Source organism: Lonchura striata, chromosome 5 (genome assembly GCF_046129695.1).
Source record: "Lonchura striata isolate bLonStr1 chromosome 5, bLonStr1.mat, whole genome shotgun sequence".
Taxonomy (NCBI): domain Eukaryota; kingdom Metazoa; phylum Chordata; class Aves; order Passeriformes; family Estrildidae; genus Lonchura; species Lonchura striata.
In genome coordinates this window covers 12790060-12814461 of record NC_134607.1, presented here as the reverse complement: position 1 = coordinate 12814461, position 24402 = coordinate 12790060, and the positions used below count along the sequence as shown (strand labels likewise).

Genomic DNA, 24402 nt, shown 5'->3' with positions numbered 1-24402 from the left:
ACAAAATTCTGCCCTCTCAAGCCCTTCTGTACTTGATGGATCATGAATTTAAGTATCTGAATATAATTAAACACAAAAGTCTATATATATGAACAAGTTTGATTACAAAGTCTTTGGGAAAGATTCACGTCTGAAAAAAAACCATGCAGACTTGTAGAATTAAAACAGATGCAGAAACAACAAACACAGGTCTCAAAAATCAGAGTTAAGTCACAAAAGTAACAGGTAAGATTGCTCTACAACAGGAAATGAACCACATTGCACAAAGTACCCGATGCTGAAAGCTTACAACTAAATCACCAAAATTGTCATTACCAAAACCACTACTAAAATACACTGTGATGACCATTTCAGGTAGTATTTGAATTCTAGTACCATCTGTCATGCCACCAATTACTATCTCAAAAAAGCATCATAAAAACCCCAGCTGTGCAGTGATCATTTGATACAAGAAATGGGCAAGTTAATGACACAATGGAATCACAGCTGCTGAGGGTTTTTGCCTTCCTCTAGTTAGCCATACATTTATTTTAGAAAACTTTGTGCTTAGATTAATTATTTAAATGAAAAATAGACCAATCCTGATGTGTAATGTCATTTTTTTTCCCCAGCACTTTTAAAACTGCAGATCCTAAAATTGCACACCTTGAAACTGCTGTGTTTTCCCCCAAAGCAGAGGAGAGCTGGGTACAGTAAAAGACGAGATTGGTTAACTTGATGTCTTAACTGCAAATAGGAAGTAGGAATTTGGTCACATTGCTAAGATCATGTGTGAGAGCAGTTCAAGCCCACTGGAAAAATGTTATAAAATATTGAATTGAGAGGTGTCAAAATCAGAAGGATGAAGAACAACATAAAAAAAAAGTCAGTGTATGAGATCATCTATTAATGAGGAATAATGTGGGAAACACTGATCCATTAACCCATGGAAAAGGGAGAGCATATGATTCCAAGAAGGATTAAGTATTACATGACATTTTTGCATAAATTTTACTAGAAAAAATATCCATCGAGAGCTGATGACTAGCACAAATAAACCCCAAACCAAAACAGGTATTGTTTCCAGCTGTAAAAGGGAAACAAGTCAATTGATAATGTCCATGCTTTCAGCTACTTTGGTAGCTACTTTGCACCATAGAGTGTCCTAGAATAATTAAAGTACTTTCTGAAGTTATGTCAAAGCTGTCGGCTGATGCCTTGAACTCATGGAAGACAGGAGAGACCTCAGAGGACTCCGAAATGGTAAGAGGAATCCCCAGTTAAAAAAAAAAAAAAAGTAGAAGGAGGGCAAATTTACATCCAGATTAACTTCAGTTTCAAAAAAAGGAAAAAGAAAAACTGGAGTAAGTAAAATAAACAAGGATCAGCAAGTACTTGTAGGACAAGCAGCAAATGAGGAGCAAGAGACATGGACCTGTCATGAACACATTGCTTCAAAGAAAACCAGTTTCCTCCAGAACTGAGCAAATCACAGGCAAGGTGGGCAAGGTGGAAACAGTAGGGTCCATAGCTCCTGATTTTATTAATACTTCTATGAGGTCTTGTATGATAGTTTCATAAGAATTCTAGGGACATACAAGCAATAAAAAATTAGGTATGTCAGGACTACAAAACCAGTGGATGCCTGGGAGCAGTTATCATTGCTGTACATCTAAATTGGAGGATGTGTCACAGGGAGGTACCCAAGAGCCTGCCCATGATCTGATTCTGTTCCATGATTTGATTCTGCTCAATTAATGATCTGGATGATTAAATAGTGAATAGTGTTATTAAACAAGCAGGTAGCTGTGAAGCTGGGAGGTAAAGCAAATACACTGAAAGACAGGATCTGAATTTAAAATTTACTTCATGAATTGAAGAAAAAGTCTTTAAAGTAGGATGGAGTTCAGCAGGGACAAATGCAAAATATTTAAGCGAAATTAATCACCTCCCCAAATTATTTTTAGAAAAGCCTTGGGGGTTTACATTGGATCCCCAGCAGAAGAGAAGGTGATATTGTCATGCAACAGAACAGATGTTGATATTGTCATACTGCATTCTTCCCATTAAAATGCAGCCATAACCATGTAGTGCATGAACAGGGATGAAACCCATGCAGCACTACGAGCAATCCTTCCCCTCAGCTGGGCTCTGGCAGGGCTTCAGCTGAAATGCAGTGGGTTTGCAGGTTTGGGTTCCCCACCCCAGACACACCAGCTCAGGTCAGGCTGCCCAAAGTGGGCAGGAAAACCAACCCAAAGCCTGGAAAGCATCAGCCATGAGGCAAAGCACAGGAATGGGAATGGCAGGACTCAGCCTGCTGTTCCTGGGGATGGGAGGGGCATGATAACAGCCTTGAAGCATCTGCATATATGTAATATATTTATTTTTAGACATATATGTATGCACTTCAAGGAACAGAAAGGTCATATCTATCCCCAAACTCACAGGCAATAAGCAACGGGTTTTGCAGTCAGAAAAACTCAATCTGCACCTTCCACACTCTCAAGCCTGTGAGAGCAGGGCAGCAAAAATCTCTACCTGCAATCACACACCCAAGGTGAGGTTTCTAGCAAGCAGTAGTTTCTTTTGTTCATTTCAAGCAAGTCTGACATGAAGAAAAGCCTATGCACAGAAAAATAATGTATTTATTTCACCAGTTAGCCCATCAAAAGAGACCCCTCTGAGTAAACCCTTCTTCACTCCAGCCTTTAGAGGATCAGCTAAACCTGCACCTCCTAAGGCTCATGCTTCCATGGCTGTGTTCATCACCTCGCAGTAGGGGGAAGATGGGGATGCTCAGGACCATCAACCTGGAACTCTTTCTTTGGTTTTAAAACCTCACTTTGCAAATTTTAAAAGCCTAATAGAATTTCTAAAGCCTACATTTTAAAAGCCTAATAGACTAACCCTAGTATCTCAGGACAACAGCCTGAGACACATGCAAAATTTAAAATCTTGACATAAACAAACCCACTTATTTATATGAGAAAGCAGGGTTTTTTCCCAGAAATCTTTTGTAACTTTTCAGTTGCCATGCCTAGAACCTTCCTGCAGTAAATACAAGGCTTCACTCACCTAAAACTCTTTCTTTTAAGCATGATTTGTATATTTTTTCCTTAATAGCCTTTCTTTTTTAAATTGACAAGACATGCATTCTGATATCTAACAGCTAAAGTGATGATGGGGGTTTTTTCCCTCAAATAGAAGGTTTTTCTGAAGGCATTCTGTAAGCAGAGGTAGGAACTATAATGAAAGCTGGATTGCAACTTGAACTAGGGCTTTTTCTACAACAAAATTTATAATAGACACATACACTTTTAAATACCACATCAGGCTAAGACGCAATGTAGTTTCCAGCCCAGATAACAGAGTTAAAAATTTGTCCTGTAAATTGTTTGGGGGTTTCAGAACATGCACACACATAGAAAATCTATGATTTAAGACAGTTTGTTTGCCAGAGTTGAGACTAAACATTTCTTAAAAATCTAAACAAAATATTGTTTTCAAGAACTGTACTTCACTCAACATGAGATCCTGGTTCTTCTTTATTTCCCTCCTCAAAAGCAAGGCTTTTTTTCAGCATGCCATTCACAGAAGATGCAGTGAGCTCCTAGCAATGTGGAAAAAAAGTCCATTTCAATGGAGAGCACAAGTGCACAAGCTGCTCTCACTTCCAGTACTGAATGCCTCCAAGTTAAATATTTATGCCTGAAAATTAACTACTGACACTGCGTGGCAAATTATTGTCATTTTGCCAACACTATTTAGATTTTGAATTTTCTAAGAAAGGTTCCACATTGGTAGAACAGGCAGCACAATGGATTTCTGGCTCATGAATAAGGCACAAGGCTACAAGCAATAATAACTCCCTAGGCAATATATTCCCTACTGAAATAAATCATGGGACTGCTCTTCCTTAAAATCACCACATAAACAGTTGTCTCCACGCAAAAACCTCATATTTCAGAGTATGTTGCCAATGAGGTCATTCTTCTATATGCATAAATCTTGGATGTACAACAGATCCAGACAGCGAGATATAATTTTCTAGGATTTCCCTTACTTTTCTGTTTAAAAATGCTGTGGTTTTCAAAGAACACAGTTCAGGTGTTTAGGGCATCTTGGGTTTTTTGAAGTTTTTTTTGCTTTGGGGCATTTTGTTTTGTTTTCTGGAGGGTGGGGAGAAAGGAAGGGGTACTGCTTGTTTTGTATCGTGGGCTTTTCTAATAAAAGACACTATCTTTTACTTGTAGTAAAAACAAATTATATTCCTATCTACTGTTAAATTTGGGGTTTAAAGCAGCTCTTTGTTATGCCCTTGACCAAAGAGGCATCTTAAACCTTGCCCAGGAGAATCCAGAAAGCTCAAAATTTGAAAATTCTCAGAAAACACAAAGATCCATCCAGCTTGGGGCAATTCTCTTCTGTAACTATGGATTCAAAATAAACAGTCTGAGAGGCAAGGTTTGGGGGTTTTTTAGAGAGGAGGAAGAAGGGGAAAAGCATGAACCCTACTAAATTATAGGACCCGAGGCAAGTGCCTGATGTGTTGATAATTGTTGAGAGGCCAACTGAATCACAAATTCTATCAGGAGATAAATTTATTAGGGTGAGGAAGTGTTAAGAGGGCATTTTCCTTCAAAACACTTGTATTTTTTTTTTTTTTTTCTTTTGTGACTTTCAAGCTACAAGAAAGCCCAAAGAAACTCACAAAGAATCCTTTCTGGTTTCTTGAGATGAGTTTCTGGTGGCACCAGAAATCAAGCCAGGGAACACTTTCCCTTCAACCACAGCTCAGTGAAACATTCCTAAAACTCAAAAGCAGCAGCAGAGGACTAGTGACAAACATCTTTCTGCTGATAAGAGGATTTGTATTTGTCTGAGAGAACCCAATTAGCCCCGTGTTTGAGGGAACATCTAGAGAGGGTATTTTTTACAGAAAGCCACAGTTCTCCTGGCATAACACAATCTCCAGCAGAACACCGAGCACAAGGGCAGTGCTAACACCAAAGGGCAAGCAAATAAAACCCCAAGATTCCTCGCCTTCAGGCAGCTGTAGATGCATGTCTCATGGCATATTGCTTTGATACATCATTTTAAAGTAGGACACCTATTTTTAGGGCACCTGTCAGCACAAAACCTTTGCAGTAACATGCACACACATTGTGGTGAGCTGCTTGGAGGGACACCAGGCTTCCTGGGCAAACTCCAGGCACAGATCCTCAAATGGAGACACCAAGAGAGAGCTTTCTTGTTTAAATGCAATTTTTTTTCCCATTGTTTGTCTAAATTATCATTATTACCATTACAGATCCTGGGTGCAAGCACATCTTTGGTAAGATTTCCTAGACTTCAGTAAAATTTCTCTGGAGATTAACTGTTACTCAATAAATTGGATTCTTCTGACAAACCTGTCATCTTAACTGCTTGTCATTTTCTTATTGGTGAATGATTACTCTTCACTTAGTGAGTAATCTAAATATAACTTCTTTATAGAAATTAAGCTCTTACACTTCAAAAGTAATCCTCACTGTATTAAATGGTCTCCAGATTCCATTTGAAAATGCAGAGTGGGATAGAAACCAATACACAAACCTGTTAATTTGATTTGCCTCACCCTACCCAAACCATTTTAAAAAAGGGGTCTTCTCTAAACCCCCTCGACAGTCAATGCAGAAGATCATTTTTTCCTCCTTAGGACAGATTTCTGAAATACTAGTGAAAGCAGCTGCTCAAAGTGCCAATCTCTCTCACTGTACGGAAGTAATCTAAAACATAAGTTTAATTGCAACAACAAATTTCAGTGGATTAAATGAGATTAAATGACTCCCATTTATTTGTGGGGAGCACATGCATGCACATGTGCTTGTGCACAAGGTAGAGAGCAATTCTGCAGCTGCTTTTAGCCCAGTTCTGGAGCTGCTTTTGGCCCTAAGTATGTGATGCAATTTGGAAAATATGTACAAGTGTATGATATCTAAATAATTCAAAGCCTGCAATTTCAATAGTCTTCATCCTAGAAAAATCAATCACAGTTCTTCCATAACTCATAGTATACTCAGTCCAGAAATAGAAGTCTGTTCCCATTTACAGCAGATGATGGCTAAAATGCACAAAGGGATCTCTATGTAGGTCTGTATCTGAATTACAGACAACAAACATTTCAATAAAGACACACACATAAACAAGGAATCAAACTTTTGCATCCAGATTTAGATGGAGATCAGCCCTGACAGACAATAGACAGTGGCAATTCTGGCAGGCTGAGGGCTTTTTCTTCCTCTTGCTGTTCATGGAGTCAGCCTTCAGCTGCACAAACCCAGACAGCAGCAGAGTTTGTGGGGAGAGCTTAGCAAGTGTAGAGAAGGAGAGTGGAAATCCAAACTTCCTATAGCAGCCACAAGCACTGGCTGCCAGCCGTCCCTGGCAGTGGCCATACCCACCCCAGGAAGTCATTAATCCGCATAATGACACAAGAACTCTGATTAAAAGGGACCTCTGAGGGCCATCTGCTCCACATCCTCCTCCTTTTTTAACCCCCTCCTTCCAAGTGGCCAAATCTCATCGACCTCTTTGGCTCTGCAGCCCCACACTTCACAGCATTATTGCTATCTCTGAGCCTGTGCAGGCTTGTGAGAACTCGCCCAAATCAAAGATTCATTCAGGTACTGGCCATACAATTTAAGAGAATAAATGTGTGTGTATATATGTATACATATAAATATATATATATGTCTATAAATACATCTCTATATATAATCTGTCCAATTTCCAGAGGTACCTACTACATGCTCCTCCATGAAAACCAGACATCAGCACACACACAAAACAGGCACTTAAAAACTATTCCTTGCTTTCCAGAAAGGCAAAATTTTATTTTAAGTTACATTTACCTAATTTTAGGTCATACATGCAATATTCTAATAAATTAAAGATGCACTCACTTCTTGAAATGCAGGCAGGTTCAAAGGAAAAGGTATTTATAAGATGCTTCAGTATCAAAACTGACTTTTATTTCAGCTATTAATCTTAGTGTTCCAAAAATCACATTTTTCTATTTTTAAAATCTGATGTTTTTTCTTCCCCTCCTGCTTGGAATTATATCAACAAACCATCACCAAAAGCAATTGAAGAGGAAAGTTTTTGAAACAAACTGTACAAAAGGTTCAATGAAATCCTAAGAATTAAGTAAGGAAAAATAAAATTTTTTTGTGTTTCTACTAATTCCAGTCACCTAATGAATGTTATCTCATTTTTTAATAACTTTAGACAAAAGTATTCAAACAGGAAGGCTCTTTGTAACTTGGCATCATTAAGGTGTTTGCAAAAGAAGGCAAAATTTGAATTGAGGGAAGAATAAAAGCTTCTTCTATTCTCTATTTCCTTTCATCCACAAACTCCTCAAGAGGATGCTGTATATACAACATGCTCTCCAAACCAAGGAAAAGGAAGTCCTTATGAACCTCCCCTCAAACAAACCCACAGAAAATTACTAACCATATGAATTTAAACCATGCTATACAACAAAGGAAAACAGTGGCTTGGTTAATATTCAGGGTGATATTAAAAGATAAAAAAAAACCCAAAAAAACCAAAACCATTCATTTACTCAAACTAGACCTTTGTGGTCTAGAGGTATTATAGCATTAACAGATTTAGAGTCATACTTTTATAGCACTTTGCACAGAGGTAAATAATTTTACTGGGTTGTTTGGCACCTAAAGTAATATGTTCTGTCTCCAGCATGCAGAATTTTCTAATTTTTTTTAGCTCCTGGTATCTTCTTGCTGAATGTTCCAAATCTAAATATTAAGCATGTGTAATATACAGATGCAAAAATAAGCACTCTTGGCTTGCTCTGCTAGTTATGAGCATTCCCAACCTAAATAAGGCACTAATCAGAAGATTGCAACTGCAGCAAAGAGGGGAGCTGAGGGCAAGAGATAAAAAGGGGTGGGGAAAATCAGCAGGAGACAATCTTTGCAAGCACCTGTATGAGGAACACCAGCACCTGCTTTACATCCCAGGCTGAGCACTGCCACTCATAACCCCAAAATAGTTCTTGAGTCACTGGGTGACTGCACAAAGATAGTCAAGCCGCTTCTCTGTGACCTTTTCTACAGTGGATGCAGACAAATGTTTGAGGCAGTCTTTGTAGATACTTTCTAAAATTAAAATCTCCTGTTTATATAAAAGCAGATGCATTGGTCATGGCTGAATTTACCCAGAGCAGAGCAGAGGGGGCACGAGCAGATCCACAGCAGGTTTGCAGAGCGCTTGGTTAGAGCTCAGCAGGCTCTGTGTCAGCACTGCCACTGGGAGAAGGCTCTGCCTGATGCTCCAGCTCTGCCTTTGGAATTTGCAGATCTCACCAAAGATGGTGAAAGCTAAGGCTTTTGTGTTCCTTTCTCGGGATGCTCCACACTTTGCAGGATCAGCATCACAAAAGAAGCAAGAAATTTCCTATAAACCATCCATCGGATAGCATCTGAATGCTGGTCAAGAGATTCTGTGTTTCTACTGCTCATTACGGAACGAACAAAAACAAAAAAATGGGAAACACAAAAACCCAAACCAGCAAACTAACAAAAACATAACAGAAGGCCTCAAAACACCCAGCCTATTAAAAAAATTGCCATAAGTATTGTGCCCTCCCTGTCTGGAAGAAGGAGGTGAGTGCAGATTAACTCCTCTTCCATGACTGAGCAGCTTTGTCCTTGTTAACTTTTTTCATTCTGGACAGAATGAACCAACACACAGAAACACAGCCCTGAACGATTTCCAACCTACATGCAAGGCTGAAAGTCCAGGGAACTGAAAAAAGGAGCTAGAAGAAGTGTAAAGCAGGATAATATCTTAAATGAAAGGCTAAAAATAGCTGAAGCATCCAGTCTTATGTAAGAGATTTATAAAAAATTGATCAGAATTAATGAGCACGAGCACGTGAAAGGTTTTTGACACACCTCATGACCCTTTCAGCTTAATGGAATAACCCTTATTATATTCCATATTTGGTAGCTATAACTAAGCAAAATCAGATGCCCAATAAGGTGTACACTGGTAACAATGAGGAGCAGCAACCTGTGGAAACTTAACAGTGAAATATCAGGGGTCACTTCCTGACATTATTCCACTTTATCTCCCCAGATCAGGTCTACTTAATTTTCACCCTTTTGGTGATCAAACTGCAGCATTCAGAAACTGCTGGGAGAGATTCTTCAGCCTGGCAGATGTCCTCAAAAATCTGTTACCCACAGACAGCCCAAGGACAGCAGGAAACTCAAAGCTATCAGGATGATCTTTAAAGTACACCAATTGGAAATGTCTCTGCAAAAATTTGTCTTATGCAACGTGTTCAGGGGATAAATGCAACATTTTCACATGTAGACTGGGGATCCCCATTGTCCTTATTTCAAGTTATTTGCAGTACAATGGCTTAATCAGAAAAATAGCGTTACAAAAACAGTTACATTATTTTAAGTAAATTACTCCCACTTAAATCCATACATTTCCCAAAACATTCTCTTGTTTTGAGTCATTGTATCATTACCAGGCACAGACAGTAAATGAGCATTCAAAAGCAAATGGTGAAACGATGACAGAAAACATCAGAGACAACCCTATGCAAAATTACGGAATAGCTTTTCAAAGAGGCAAAACATATGTTTGTGATTTCTTCAGAAAGATTAAACTGGAAGCCACTGATGGTAAATACTACATTTAGAGGTTGTTATTTAATTTTAAAATCTCCTTACTTCCTAATTTCAAAATTCAGATTTCACAGCTGAGTTCATGAAGTTCAATTACTTCACCAGCACCTCATGAGAAGGGCAAACATTGCTTTGAGCAGTCTCTCCCATTGCAGATGCCAATTCCTGCAAGGAGAATCTCTGGCTGCTGTTCTCCAGGAAGCTGAAATAGCTGCTTCACAAATCCCAGGTGCTGTGGCACAGCCTTTCTCCAGGGCACAGCAGGGTTTGGGTACTACAGAGCCTGTGCAAAGGGCAGAGCTGTAAATCCTGGGCAAAGGGACCCTGAAGAGATCATATGGCACAGAATGACTTCATGTCCCTGCTTGCTGCACTGAGAGGCAGAAATTTGAAAAGATGCATATTCTTTGAGGTGATATAGTAGCACAGATATAAAGAGAGTGCCACCCTTTATTTATGATGATAAAATCTTTCTCTGCTGAGACAGGTTCACCTTTTCTTCTGATGCCAGCAGAAGCATTGCTCCCCTGGCTGCATGCTGGGGGAGAGGGCTCTCACTCTGGCTGAAAGCACAGATCCAGCACGCCTGGAAATCCAAGCTCTGGCAGCAGAATCCCATTTGCCAGCATGTCCAAGGTTCCACAAATTCACCAAGTTCATAAGACCAAATGAATTTCACACCTCAGATTATCTTTTCTTTGAGACCCTGCTAAAGGAGGCGTTCTCTACGACTCAAAAATGGCACTCTCAAAACCAGGCACACTGCATTTGTCCACTCCAAAGCAGAGCCCACACAAACGAAAGAGGTACTGCAGAGAACCCTCTCTGCATTGCTGTCACCCAACTTCTTTCTAATCTTTCCTGGTGAATTTGGAACATTGCAGCCAGCTCAGGTACCCACACACACTAGCCAAGAAGCAAAGCCTGAACTGAGGACAGCATAATTCCACTGATGCTTCTTCTGCCACACTTGCCATCCCTCTCTGACACTCCTACAACACTCCTCTCTGACACTGGAAAGCCCATCTCCCTCCTGAAGCTGCCTGTTCTGCATTCACAAAGTTTCCCACTCCTAAACATAATCTCAGGAAAAATTAATTGCTCTCACAACACAGGGATTTAGCAGGGACATTCCTCAAGAAGCAGCTTCCATGAATTTCCAACTGTTATTTTCCTTATCATGCTTTTCTTTGCCAATTTCTTTTGTTTAACAGTATGCATTCAGGCAGGAAGTATACATTGAATGCATTTGCATTCACACAGGCTGCCTGAAAGAGAGGTGACTTTAAACTAAAATGGTCATAGAACTCCTTTGTTCCCACTATGCTTCTGTTGCTGACAACCAAAATTAGAAGCAACACACATGCGTAAGGTAGAATGCAGTTCAGTAGTTCTAGCAATCTGAAATCTGATATTTAGTCTAACTTAGTCACCAAAGCTTTAGCTAAGTAGTCAAGGCAGAGTTTAGAAGCTCCCAAAAAAGCAGCCTACCCCAGCTGTTTCATATATCCATAATGTTCTCTGGCCATGGCTGCCTTCCTCTCCACAGACTACACACAGCTCTAAAGGATTGGCTCTAACTAGACAATTTAAACACCTACAGTGAGGTAAAATGAAATCTATGCCAAATGATCAGTTTTACTATATGAACAATGACAATTCTTAGAATGCAACTTTAGAGCATTTCTCTCTTATTTCATACTATTCTATTTCTTTCAAAATCTTTCATAACACAGCTAGATCCTTCCAATCACAGTCACTTATTCGTTCTGGTCCACTGAGCAAATATTTCTGCCTGTATATACACACAACTGTGTAGGCACAAGCAACTGCAGACATCTCAAAGACATTCTAACGGTTCCCAAGAGTAGATAATTTTTTTCCCAGTTATTTAGAAACTAAAAAGTAAAAATGCCTCATGACACGGGCACTGGGAAGATGGCAGATAAAAATCAGAATTATCTGTATATCTAGTTTTCTAGTCAAGCCCTGAAGGTGCCTAGTGATAACTATGTGTAGATTTGGGAGGGAGGGAGAGATTTAATTCCTCCTATCCAAGTATGCTGTGTGACACCCCACAGTACCATGTGCAGTCCCCAGAGAGAGACCAGACAACAGCCCCCTTTCCTATCAGATTCCCATTTGATCACAGCAATGTCTGCATTCAAGAGAAAAAGACTTTGTCTCTGCAACTTACATCCAAGAGGGAAGCTGCACACACCCTGATCATAAAGCACCTGGTTCAAAATTCACGAGGCTGTGCACTAATTCCTTATAAAACTGCCTGGCCATTTGTTTCCAGTTACTAAGAAGACATCAGCCCCCATGGCTGTTACATCCTGACTGTAAAACTGATCATCACCAGGGAAAGATTACACTGGCCAGGAAGAGAATCCTCTTTACTTATTAACATACAGCATTCATTACTGAAGTTAAGACTGCTCAGAATAATTGGTGTTAGGGCTGCAGGCAGATGACTCAGCCTGGCCTGGGTAACCAAACAGGACATGGAAAACTACTGGCTATGACATGGGAAATCACCAGGAGTGGCAACAAAACGAGCAGCTGACAGGAGTTACAGGTGGCACTGTGAGAAATGGGCACATTCCACACACAGCTTAGAGGGACTTGTCAGAGAAGAGTAAACTTCACACTTACTTGAGGAAAGTACTGGAGTCCCATAAGGGAGTATCCCAGGGACAACAGTGCCCTGGTAACTGTGTTAGGAATGTGAAATAAGGCCAGAATTACTGAAAACCAGTACCAGAAACACCAGATTTGGGTATGGAGGTAGAAAAGCTGGTGCAGTTGGGGAAAAAAAAAAAAAATAGGGTCAGGTTGTTTATTCTGGAGAAGATTGGAATGACGAGGGAGACACAAAGGCAGAGAAAGAGCAAGTCAGCAGAACTGGAAAGAGAGAAATCATGCACAGAAGTTGTATGGGGGTACCCATCAGAAGCCCTGCTCCTTGATCACCACAGCTGGACCAGGACAAAATAACCAACCTGAGGTTCTAATCATACCACAAGACTCAAACTTGCTTGTGCATTCATTCAGGAGAACCTGGGCAGGGTTTTTTTCTGTCTGATTTACAGACACAGGGATAAAACATCCCAGTATTGCTCTGTCTGTTCCAGTAACACAGCTTGATGATATCAGTAACTAAACACCATTTCATAACATGGATCTTATTAAAATGAAATAACTTATTAATTTCTTTGCATGCACCTCCTAGGGTGATAACTTCACATCAGCACACACAACAGAGCTGATGAAGAAAGAAAAAAATAATTTTCCAAGCCTATTGACCTGACACATTGGGAAGATGAAGAGAGCTTTTAATACTGGAAGATGCTCATATTACCAGGGACCATGACCATGTAAATATATAAGAGGAAAAGTAAATAACTTCAGAGAGCATATTTCTTTTTCAACCTTCCAAAAGGAAAGAAGTAGAGGTTTTATGGAGATATGAGACTTTCTGAAAGTCTACATCCCAACACAAAAATAAATTAGAATACAGTCTGCTCCTCTCAATGTCCATAGTCCAGTCTTTACATTAATCTCCCAAACAGCACCTGATAGTCTGTCAGATCTTTGTTCAGTGTGTTGTAGCTGCAGAATCAGCTTTAGATACTTTCTATTGCTGTTATTGGAACAACTAGCTACATGAACTAGGGCTTTAAATCCTAAGATGACAAGTGGAGCTTTCCATCTTCTGCAGTAATTCCATCTCTAAATATTATTATAAAATAGTATTCCAACATGAGAGTAATAAAATCCACCAATGTATTAAACCATCTGGCTGAGCTTACATCACATTCCTTTTGAAGTATCAAACACCACCGGTACGTGCTAAAAGAATAAATTTCCTCTTCCCTCTGATATTTGCGGAGCCGACTCCACACAGGGCTTTCCCATCCGTATTTCTCATAAATAATGAGAAATTATTTCTAGCCCTACAGCATGCATACCACAATCCTTAGGAACACTCAGTGCATTCTGGGCACTGATGTTCTCCATCAGAAACTGCCTTAAAGCACAACAGACAAAAATCTCAAGAATGCACACCCCAAAACAAAAGTAGAAAAGTGTTCTGGTGAAAGAAAAGTAAATTCAAGGCAAAGATAACAGCAAAGCTCTCAATAAGAATGCTAAGTACTGGAAAAATAGATTAAGAACTGCTGACCCAGATGTACTTATTTAGGTACAAGCTTTGCCTTGAAACAGCAGGATGTATGCTCCAGTCAAATGCATCTCTCTCCACAGAAATACTCCAAGCTGTGTAAACCACATTGCAAATTAAAAGCACTTAAGGAGATGTCTAAGCATAACGTTTCATAGAAAGTAGCAGAAGTTGCATTCTCAGCATTAAAAACTTCCTGCAGTGTTTTGTTGAATTATTCATACTTGGAGATGTGATCCTTTTTTAAGCACTTCACATTTGACCGTGTGCCATGATACATTCCCAGGGATTCTGCCAGGCACCTGTAAAGATCCATGCTCAATTTTGCCAAAGTTTGATGTCTGAGTTTTTAAAATTTTTATTTTGAAATGCTATGCTTGTGTTAAAGAACTGCCAGTAGCAAGTCCCTCTTGTCAATTTTTGACTGATTTCCTGGCATGCATAACATCTTTTATCACTGCATGCAAGCTGGGACACAATTTTTCATGTCTTATGATCTTTCTTGACACCCTTTGTGTTAAAGCAGAGAAAAGCCTTCAAGTTATGTTCATCTTAGTCTTTCACTCTGCTTGTATTTCTGACTTTTGCAATAATGGCTGAAAAGACAAGAGATACTCAGAGTTACTCTATTCCAGTCATCACTGTGCCATTGCAAATCCAATTCACTGCAATCCATTTCAAATTCCAAATTTAAATGAAACTCTTAGCTTCTTGTTCATAATGTAAACCCAAAAAATTAAATTAAGGATTTGTTTTTTCAGCATATACCCTCAAGAATGTGCTAATTTCTGATTTAAGCTTCGTTACATTGAACAAATAGCAAACAATTCTCAAAGAAAACTGGAGAAATTTTTCTAAGAGCTCAGCAGTGTGTGCTGCTACCTGCAGGACCAGCATATCCCAAACACCTGCTAACAGATATTTCACACTCACAGAATCAGTGCAATTGAGCCAAAGCCAGTGAGAATCTGCCAGGCAAGATATTGGAGTTCTAAGGCTAAAGCCATTCACTGATTTATAAGTTCAACTTCTGATACTGCTGGCACTAAACATAATTGATGCCTTCAAATCTCAGGCTTTTCACTTAAAATTTTCACTTAGGTGGAAGTGATGTAAAAATTTTCATTTAATCCACTCCTAGCTATTGCTCCTGGATACAGTCACACTAAAGTTCCATTAAACCCACAATTAAACCTGATCACTTTCAATTTTCACCCCATAAATGCCTTTTACTTCTCTCTAAAGACACCAATTTGAATTTAAATTACACCTGAAAACACCCTGTGCATCTATACAATTTATAATAGGCAATAATAACAGGCAATATACAATTTATAAAAGCAATAATAGGCAATTTAATTATCATATGTGAATTTCAGCACACAGGTGAAGCTTTCCTCCCTGCATGAGTCTATTTGTGCACAACTCCAGAAAGTAATGAAAACTACAGTTTTCCTGTTTTTTTAATGACCCTTGGGTCTACGCAACTTCATTTGCTGACTCTGGTGTCAATATGTTAAATTCATCCCAAAGAAATCGGACCCCTTCGTACTTAATTCAAATGTCTAATATTTACATATAGGGTCTGCATGGAAAATGTTCTTTTGTGAACTAAATGGAAGCTACAAGATGAAAAATCCAGCAAAGTTTGGCATTACAGATCAGTCTCAACTTTCATCTTCCTGATACTTGTCAACCTGCATTAGAAATATGGTCCAACAGAAATCCTCTATGTAGTGTATTTAGGTGCAATAATTCATTTTCCCCTCTGTCTTCCATATACATCAACTTTGAGAAACAAATGTAATCTGTGTGAATACAGGAATTAAACAGGTCATTGTTGCATTCCTGGAGCTAAAATTCAGGAATTCTACTACCAACAGCTGTATCACACAAGTTGCAGTTTCAAAATTATCATTTTTGCCAGTAGTACTTGAAACTGAATATAGCTACTACCTAAAAGAGTTGAGCTGACTTACAAGCCAAGAGACACAAGTATTCTTTTTGTCTATGTAAAAGGTTATTTCTTCTGACAAAAAGCATTAGAAGACTATCTGATGTAACAATAATGTATATTAAATTTTAAAAATTACATATGAAATTTAAAAATTCACGTATCTTAAGAAGCCTTACATCCAGCCAGCCATATTGGAGAAGGAAAGCCTTTTTTTCTCCCTTGGAATAAAGAATCTGAAATCTGATCAGTAACACGACTTTGTTCCTACAATGCCTTTAGGAAGAAATGTTGAGTTAATTACTCAATTAGAACATATTTACTTTGTAATTATAATGTCATGTTCAGTCATATTTAATTGTTTTTTCCAAAATACCCACAGGCAACCATACACATAGTGGGTTAAAAACCTGAATATTTTAGATAAATAACAATGCCATTTAGAGAAGGATATTTTAAATATATCATAAAGTATTCTTTAAGGTTAGGTGGTTCTCAGACAATATTTTCCTTGCAACTATTAACTCTTTAAGGTTTATGTACAAAACTCAAAAGAGTTTCTGTGCAATCACATTTCTTTTTATTACTGTGTCTGGTTTGAAAACCACTATGTTTCCACTCACCCTTAATTAATTATTTTATTTTAATCATGTCTTTTGTTAAAGAAGGAAATTTTCCCTCCCTCTTTAATTTGTTGAGTTTTTTAGTGCTCAGGTGAGATTTGTGGATTGCTTTTATTTCTTGACAGATGCCAGGTTAAATAACTTCCCCCCCTCCCCAAACCAGGCTTTAACCAGTACTCTGCTAATTTCTCCCAGCTGTTGAAGGACACTCAACTTGCTGGTGTTTTTTTCACAGATTCTGAATGTTTTGCCTGCAGACAGACACTGAAATATAGAATTTTCTATGTGGGACTGAAAAAAAACATCGATTTAGCATTCCTGTACAAGCTTCTAACATTCCCAGAGATTTCCAAAAAAGCAAACTGTTCCAAAACTGGAGTGATGCACTGAGCAAAAGCCCTTCAAACAGCCTCTGTATCTGATTAAACACAGAAAAGTGGCAGCAGCTCAGCTTTTGGGTGACTTTGGGAAAGGAGCTCTCCATCTTCCTAGATACAGACTGAAATATCAGAGCAGGTACCAGGAACAACGTGGTGACTTTTGTTTGTTTGTTATGAGAGTGGTTAAATTCTGCAGCAGGCAGAGTTTGGATAAGACACTCAGGATTTTCCTGGACATGGCCCTGAACAACTCCTTTTAATTAAACTTGTTTGGAGGGGGGTGTTGAGCTTCAGCAGCTCCCTCCCATCCCATAGTACCGTTTTGTTTCATCCTCACTTCCCAGAAATGCAATTTTTTGCACTGAAACCTGGGCCAGGGAGAGCAGCACCTCTCAGAACTGTGTTTTTGGGAAGAATGCCTGGGAAGGTGACACAGAGAGCAGCCCACCTTCAAAGCCATCAGCAGTAGGTTCTCCTCAGTCTCATCTCCTCCTGAGGATGAACTGTGCTAATAATCTCAGCTCTAGATTGCAATAACTCAACCTTGCTATCTGGACAACTGCCAATTGGACCAAATAAAGACAAAATGCAATTCCATCAAAACTTCTGTCACCTTCTACAACACATATATTAATCTGTTCTCCTTTTTTTTTTTGCCCTCCCACATCTCTCATGGACCAGCAAAGGCACCTATCCAAACCATACAGTCTTTAATGTTGTGTTTGGGTTTCTGGAGGAAATTCAGCCAGGTCTTTTGTTCTGGAAATCTCTATACATAGTACAGAAATACCTGTGACTCTTCCAGCTGGAACAGACCTATCCTGAAACTATCACAAGTTCTTAAAGGAGTTTATTTCACTCTCGTGATTATGCCTCATCCATAGAAACTGACAAATTCTTCCAGAATTCTTCCTTTTCTTTCAAAAAAGAGTTTATATGTATTATCAACTGCACCCTGATGTATTTCACAACAACCCTGCAATAGCAACAGTTTCCTCTGTGATCATAAAACCTCACTATTGGATATCAGAGATCCCAACAGGACCAACCCATCACCTGAACCCACACCTGCTCTCTGGCAGGAGCACCACAAGCCCATCACTACCCTCTCTGCACTGAAGATGGACTGGCACTTCCTCTCTCACTAGAAAAAAAAAAAAAAAAAGAAAAACTGAGGAAAAAAAAATAAAAGAAAAATCGAGGGAAAAAAAATAAAGCTTGACACAGCTTAAATGCAGAGCGATGCTTTTACTCCAACAAAACAGAAAATTTCTATTTTTTTTTTTTAACTTTCATTGGTAATATTACTAAGAAGAAATGCCATTTTTATGTTAGGCAATAGAGGAACTACCAGAAAAAGTGTTTAGTGGCCACCAACATGTCTGAACCCTTAATAGTGTTTTCTCTTTTTAAAATTAATGATGCTGAAATCCAGCAATAAACATTGAAATGAATACACTTGCTCTCAAATTCCTATCTTCCCCACTATCTAAAGAAAACCAGTGTTTCAGATAAATGATTGACAAAAAATATACTGGGTTTGTATACAGTCTAAAAAAAAAAAAAAAAAAGATAGGCAATTGAACCATTTAATAACATTATGTTTTGTAAAGCATATATCTGCCACTGGTAAAAGCTTTCTTTGGTGTTGATCTGATTTGTTGTGTTCAATAATTTAAGAGAGACTTTTACTGCACACAGTCACATCTGTTATTCTGGTTGATAGTCAATAAATTTAGAGAACACTTACTCAGAGGAGCTCTTTTATTTGCTGCGCCTGAACTTGAACAACTCTGTTGCTCTCACTATTTCCAGAAAGGGTTAAACAAGACACTTCCCAGCAAGCTGATGGCCACAATGACAATTCACACACACACAAATAAATTTAAGAGTGACTACCATTCAGGTAAACCCTATTTTAACCATGGATGTAAAACCATTTTTCACAAAACTGAAAGAAAGTAAGCCAAAGCTGAGTACATATGGCAATGCTGCAGCTACAGAACCTGTTCTCTGAAGTGTTTTGAGGAAACAAAACTAAAAGATGAGGACAAAGAAATCAAAGGAAATACCTCAGTGGGATAAATTAATTCCACATGGCAAGGCTGTGTCACATCTGCTCTAGTGAATTACTCAGATGTAACCCCAAAAACACATCTCTAGATGCAAGCAAGAGGGGGTTCATAAAGGTGCCTTGGCTGCAGAGAGCACACCAGATACATGCTCATGACAGCAGTGCAAACCTCAGGAAGATCCAGTCAGCTGATGATGACCTAACCAAAATTGGTCTCTGTGATGAAGATAATTTCAAAGAAAACCTTTCAAAAGTATATGCTTTAAATTCCATGTCTTCTGCAGGACACTTAAATACTCCTTTTAAGGATAGGAAATGCTTGAAAGCACTTAAATACCTTTCTGAAGGCTCTACAGGCAACTTTCACAATTAAATGCAGTGGACTGTATTATGCAGAATTTTTAAGTTCTGTTACTTAACATTATGGTAAATATTTTTATATTACACCGCTATTTCATATTATATTCAATTAAATGCTTTACACCAATTAAAAGTTCCAGGTACTTTGAGGCAGAAGATAATACTTCATATATACAAGCATTTATTGTTAAATCAGGAGATGTTGGAATTCTAGTGCTGCATGTTTAAACAGTGATTCAGACTCTTGTTCTCCAAAAGTCCTGAAGATAAGCTGTTTCACATCACTTAGAGGTATTCTGTATGCCCCATGACTAATGCCTACTCTGACCAAGCTTTACAGCAAAACAAGAGCACAAGAGCAAATGCTCAAAAATGATGACAAAGTTTGCTATATGGTGACTTTGTCACCATGGAATGAGTGTGGTTTCTCCTACACGTGAAAGCATTGCCCCAAAACAAACAGGAAATAAAATTGGTATTCTGAAAATAGAGCAGAAAATTAAAGCAGGCATCCAATAAATTCTAGAGCCTATAGCCAATGGCTTCACTTTGTGGCACAGCATGAGACAGATTTCAACTCTTCAACTGAAATCAGCTGTGAAGTGTACACAATCATCTCTATTTATACCTGCAAAGTTAAGAGGAATATTTGTGGGTTTGACCCTCATTTCAGGTCAGAAAATACATCAGGGAGTATGCTTGTGACTTGACCCTCTATCAATAGGCTTCTGAGAAATAAAGGGTATACTAATTAGTTCTTAATTTAACAGATACAGGAGATACAAGGACTATGAAAAGAGTGTCTTACACGGAAACATTTCAAGAACAGGGTATGTGCAGGTTAGGAAAGGAGGTTGCAAGAAGACCTAATTATGGTTGACAAATACCTGAGGGGGTTCTCTTTCTACAAGCAGCAGGTAGAAATCTGTTCAAAAAATGCAACAAGGACAAAGCCCAAAGGCATTATCTGAAATTGAAGGCAGGGTAGTTCAGACACGGTGGCTTTTCGCTCAGAGGATCATTACTGCACGGAATAAATGACCTAGCAGGGGCTCTTCAATCCTAATGAATTTTATTCCGGGTTAGCCGTCTCGGCGCTCCATGCGGAGCATCCCGGGCAGTGCCGAGTGCCGGCAGCGCGGCCCGGCAGTGCCACCTTCCGGGAGAGGCAGCCGGGACCCCTCCCCAGCCCGGCCCCAGGGCTGAGCACCGCAGCGAAACCTCGGCCTCCGCCTCCTTCCCTGCCACAGCTGCCCGGCACGGAGCTCAGCCAGCCGCCAGCTCGCTGCGAGGCCGAGCAGCGCCGGGCACCCCGATGCGGCCACCCCGGGGCCGGGCGGGCTCGTTCCGCTCTCTCCCTCCCGACTGGGGGCTGCAACACGTGGCTTTGCAAAGCGATTTTCTGTTTTATTCCAAGAGAGCAAGTTTTCAACAGTCTTAAGAGGGAGCGCACTAAAGATGCCCGTCTAGGATTCCGCCCAGTCCCACATGTGCGCTAGATGCGATGTGGTTAGTTTTGGAAGCTTTTGCTGGTGCTTCTTGGGTGGGGTTTTGTCATTTTCTAGACAAGCATAAGCTGTATCAATTAATAATTACTATTAAAAAAAATATACTCCATTGTGTAGCACCAAAATGAACATTGTGTCTCAGCATCAACAAATAACACACTATTTACTTGCCTTTGTGCAATAGGAGACTGTCATGAAAGCACAGCAGGCTTAGCAACCAAAAAAAAAAAAAAAAAGAGGAAATTCTTACTTTAGGGCCAAAGATTTTCAGGATACCTAGTCATGCTCAGAAGTGTAAAACAAGCATTATTACAAACCTACCCAACTGGCAGTTAAGAAGCCAACAAAGCCCTTTCAAATACACTTCCTCTCCCCCATAGCACTCACAATGTAACTAATGGCCTCTATGCTTTATTTATTTATTTACCTTAAGTAAGCCTTGTTGGAGCAGCTCCCCTGCTGCCCAGGTAGCTGAGTGTGAGCTCAGGTGGGCTGACATCAGACCTATGCTGGCAGCAGCTGCTAGCAGAGGCCTGCTCACATCAGTCACATTTCAAGAATAGACATCAAAATTTGTCTTGCACCACCAAGAACCTGGAACATTCACCTTTCTGCCAGCAACTGTGCAGGATGCAAGAGCGAGGACTGATCTAAATCAGTCTTGCATGTCAGAAGCAAGGAGCAGACCAGGATCCCAGACGTAGCTTCACCTTCTACCCCTCTTCTATCACTACCTTGCAATCTGTGGCTGCTTTAATGGCTCCATTCCACCTTGTGATTGGTTTGCTCCCATCTCCTCACCACCAGGTTTTCTTGACTACTGATCAATTTAACCTTTCAGGTGCTGTTTGCATAAAATAGGAATAGATTGTAAATAAATGGCCACCTGAGCACTACCAGGGAACATAACTCTCTTCCACCTGGCTGATTTTCTGTTTGCTTTAGAAGTTGCTCTTTCACCTGGGAGTAATGACAATCCGCATCAAGAGACAGATGCAAAACTGTTCCTCCAATTATATAATCACTGCAGCTGATAAGGAGGGAGCTGGATTTAGGTTGCCATAGCGTTGGCATATTGCTATGGAGGCTGAGCTCTTCATCCACTTTATCAGCGCTGGACCAGGAAGAGCAGCCCAATTATGCCTGCCGAATGCATGTGCTGCAGACTCGCTCCCACTTGGAAGAAGCACTCTGGATCAGGGGCTGCTTCCTTTCCCCTCCCACCTCATTTCGGTGGAGTGCTTAGGGGTGGGGGTGCTGGGTGGTTTTATTCTTTTTAATCTGCATTCAGTCGGAAGGAGGGTGGTGTTATCTCTAAAGCCCACTGCCCTTCCACCATTGAGGGCTGCCACGGCGCTGCTGCCCCTCCCCAGCTGCACCTCCAGCCGCCCCTCCGAGGCGCTCGGGGCTACCTGGGGGCTCCGCGGGGCTACCTGGGGGCTCCGCGGGGCTACCTGGGGGCTCCGCGGGGCGCGCTCGCCCCCGGAGCAGGTGTTGGATGCCGGCGGGCGGGGGCACGTTTGTCACAGGGAACTTGTCGCCGGCCGAGGAGGGGAGGGGCTGCCCTGAGGACCATGAGGGGGCGATGAGGGAGAAGTTGGCCTGAGGGTTCTGCTGTGGGGAGAGAGACACACACCGCTCCCGGAGGAGCGCTGCTCTTCCCTCGTCGAGGGGAGGAAATGGCTCTGCCTGCTCCGCAACACCGACGTGTGTGTGTGCAGCCAGGGCGGGAGGGGAGGGGAGGGGGTGACACCATGCAGGTAAACGGGATAAAAATAACTTCAGGAACGGCAGATCGGGGTTGGGCGGGGGCGGGGAAGGTTTCTGGAGTTTGGACAAACAAAGTTTTACTACAGGGAATAGCGGGGGACATTTGCTAATGCCGAGGAGCAACAGCACGGGTTGGTATCCATGATGCAGGCGATCCTGCGAGGAGCTCGGCGAGAAATGACTGCCCCACGTAAAACCCAGCTTTCCTTTTAATACAGACACCCCCGGTATCCCTCGTTCTCTCAGCATGAGCGCATGTATGGAGCACATGTGTGTAAACAGATAATTCTCCCTTCCCCTCCCCTTTCGTGCGAGAGATTGGGAATAGCGTAAGGGAAGGGAAGGGCTCCTCTCCCGGTGCCTTAGGAAGCCGTACCCAGATGGAGCTTAGGGGGACCGGGAGGAGGTTAATTGGGAAAGATCCCCTAATTCCGGCGGCCCTGCGAGTTAATTCTCGTTTGACACGGGGGAGCGGCTGCTCCGCGGCTCCCCCGAGCCCCCGGGCCCGGCGCGCAGCCCCCTCACCGGCCGCCCCTCCTCGCCCCTTCGCCTGAGAAGGCGACGACGGCGACTTTAAAGCAACTTTTCTTTGCCCGGGCTTTCCTAAGAAAAGCCGTTCTGAGAGGGGCTGCGGGGGTCTCCCCGGAGCACGCCCGGCCGAGGGGAGCTACGCGCTCCGAATGGAAGCCGGTGTCAAAGGCTGTCCTCTGCCTGTGGCGGCGACTGAGCTGAGCCGGGAGATAAGGGACAAAGGGCAGGGGAGGGAACGGTTGCTAGGTCCTCAGAGGTAAATCTCAGGCTTACCTTGATGGTTTTCTTCTGGAATGTACATCCTCTTGTTTTCATTGACCATTTAAAACGAGTCCAGAATAATCCCTCCGAAAATCGGCTTGGTAAAATTCAAGGAAGAATGGAGCTGCAGAATTTCCCCTTTTATTATTACCTGATTCCCATTATTGCATCAAACACCAAAAACTGATCCTTTCCACTACTGCCTCCTTTAGTGAAATTGCAATGCATCCTCAGTACATCCGGGCCCCTTCCAAGAATTTAGCACAGCACCTCTGGCTGTTAAACCATAAAAAAGAACAGGAAGGGGGGAAACGAGAGGAGGGGTGGGGGGGAAGGAAAAAAAGGCAAAAGCATCCAGGACAAACCTCTGAGGGTTAAATGTCTTTTTAAAATCCACCAACTACAAGATTAACAACAGGAGGAAGAGGGGAAAAAAAGGGGGAGATGTTCAAACGCTGCTGCTCCTCCTCTTCAAAGCCATTCTGAGCGCGTTGTGTTGGCAGGGAGCTGTTTCTGCAGAGGAAGAGAGCACAGTCCCAGCCCCTTACTCCCTCCCCTCCCTCAGCGCTCGCTCCCCGCTCTCTCCCTCTCGCCGACAGACAGACACACTGAACGCTTCCAGATGTTCCAGCTGCGGCGGCTGCACGCAGCTCCCCGCGCACGGCGTTGGGAGACGCCGGACTTGATCTGAAAGTTTAACACGCTGCCTGCCTCCACTGCGCCTGCTGAAGCCTCGCCACAGACATGACGTCAAGGAGGCGAGCTGGAGCCGGCTGCTGCCTGGGGGAGCGGGGGACACGGAGGGGAGCGGCGGGGCCGGGCCGGGCCGCGGCGGGGCCGGACCGGGCAGCGGCACGGCACCGCGCACCGGCCCCGCTCCGACCCGCTGCCTCACCAGCGTGGGCTCTGCCCTGCGGTTCCGCTACGGAATGCGAGTGTGAGCCGCATTTCAAGGAGCACGAAGCCGCCCGCGCGGTGTGCGAGCGCCCAGCGAGGCGGCGGAGCGGGCTGCGGCTCTGTGCGAGCCCCCGCGGCAGGCAGCGGAAGGGAGAGGTACCCAGCG

At 41.7% G+C, this 24402-nt stretch overlaps 1 protein-coding gene across 5 annotated transcripts in view; it reads right to left on the bottom strand.

Moving 5' to 3' along the window:
• The window catches only part of CACNA1C (calcium voltage-gated channel subunit alpha1 C), a 414418-nt gene extending 390380 nt beyond the window's left edge, over positions 1 to 24038 (bottom strand). For all 5 annotated transcript variants that reach the window (XM_021535026.3, XM_021535027.3, XM_021535028.3 and 2 more), the window contains exon 1: positions 23352 to 24038. In XM_021535026.3, the coding sequence (XP_021390701.1) occupies positions 23352 to 23400 (49 nt within the window). In that variant the 5' untranslated portion in view covers positions 23401 to 24038. The remainder of the gene's footprint in view (positions 1 to 23351) is intronic.
• Between the last annotated feature and the right edge of the window lie 364 nt (positions 24039 to 24402).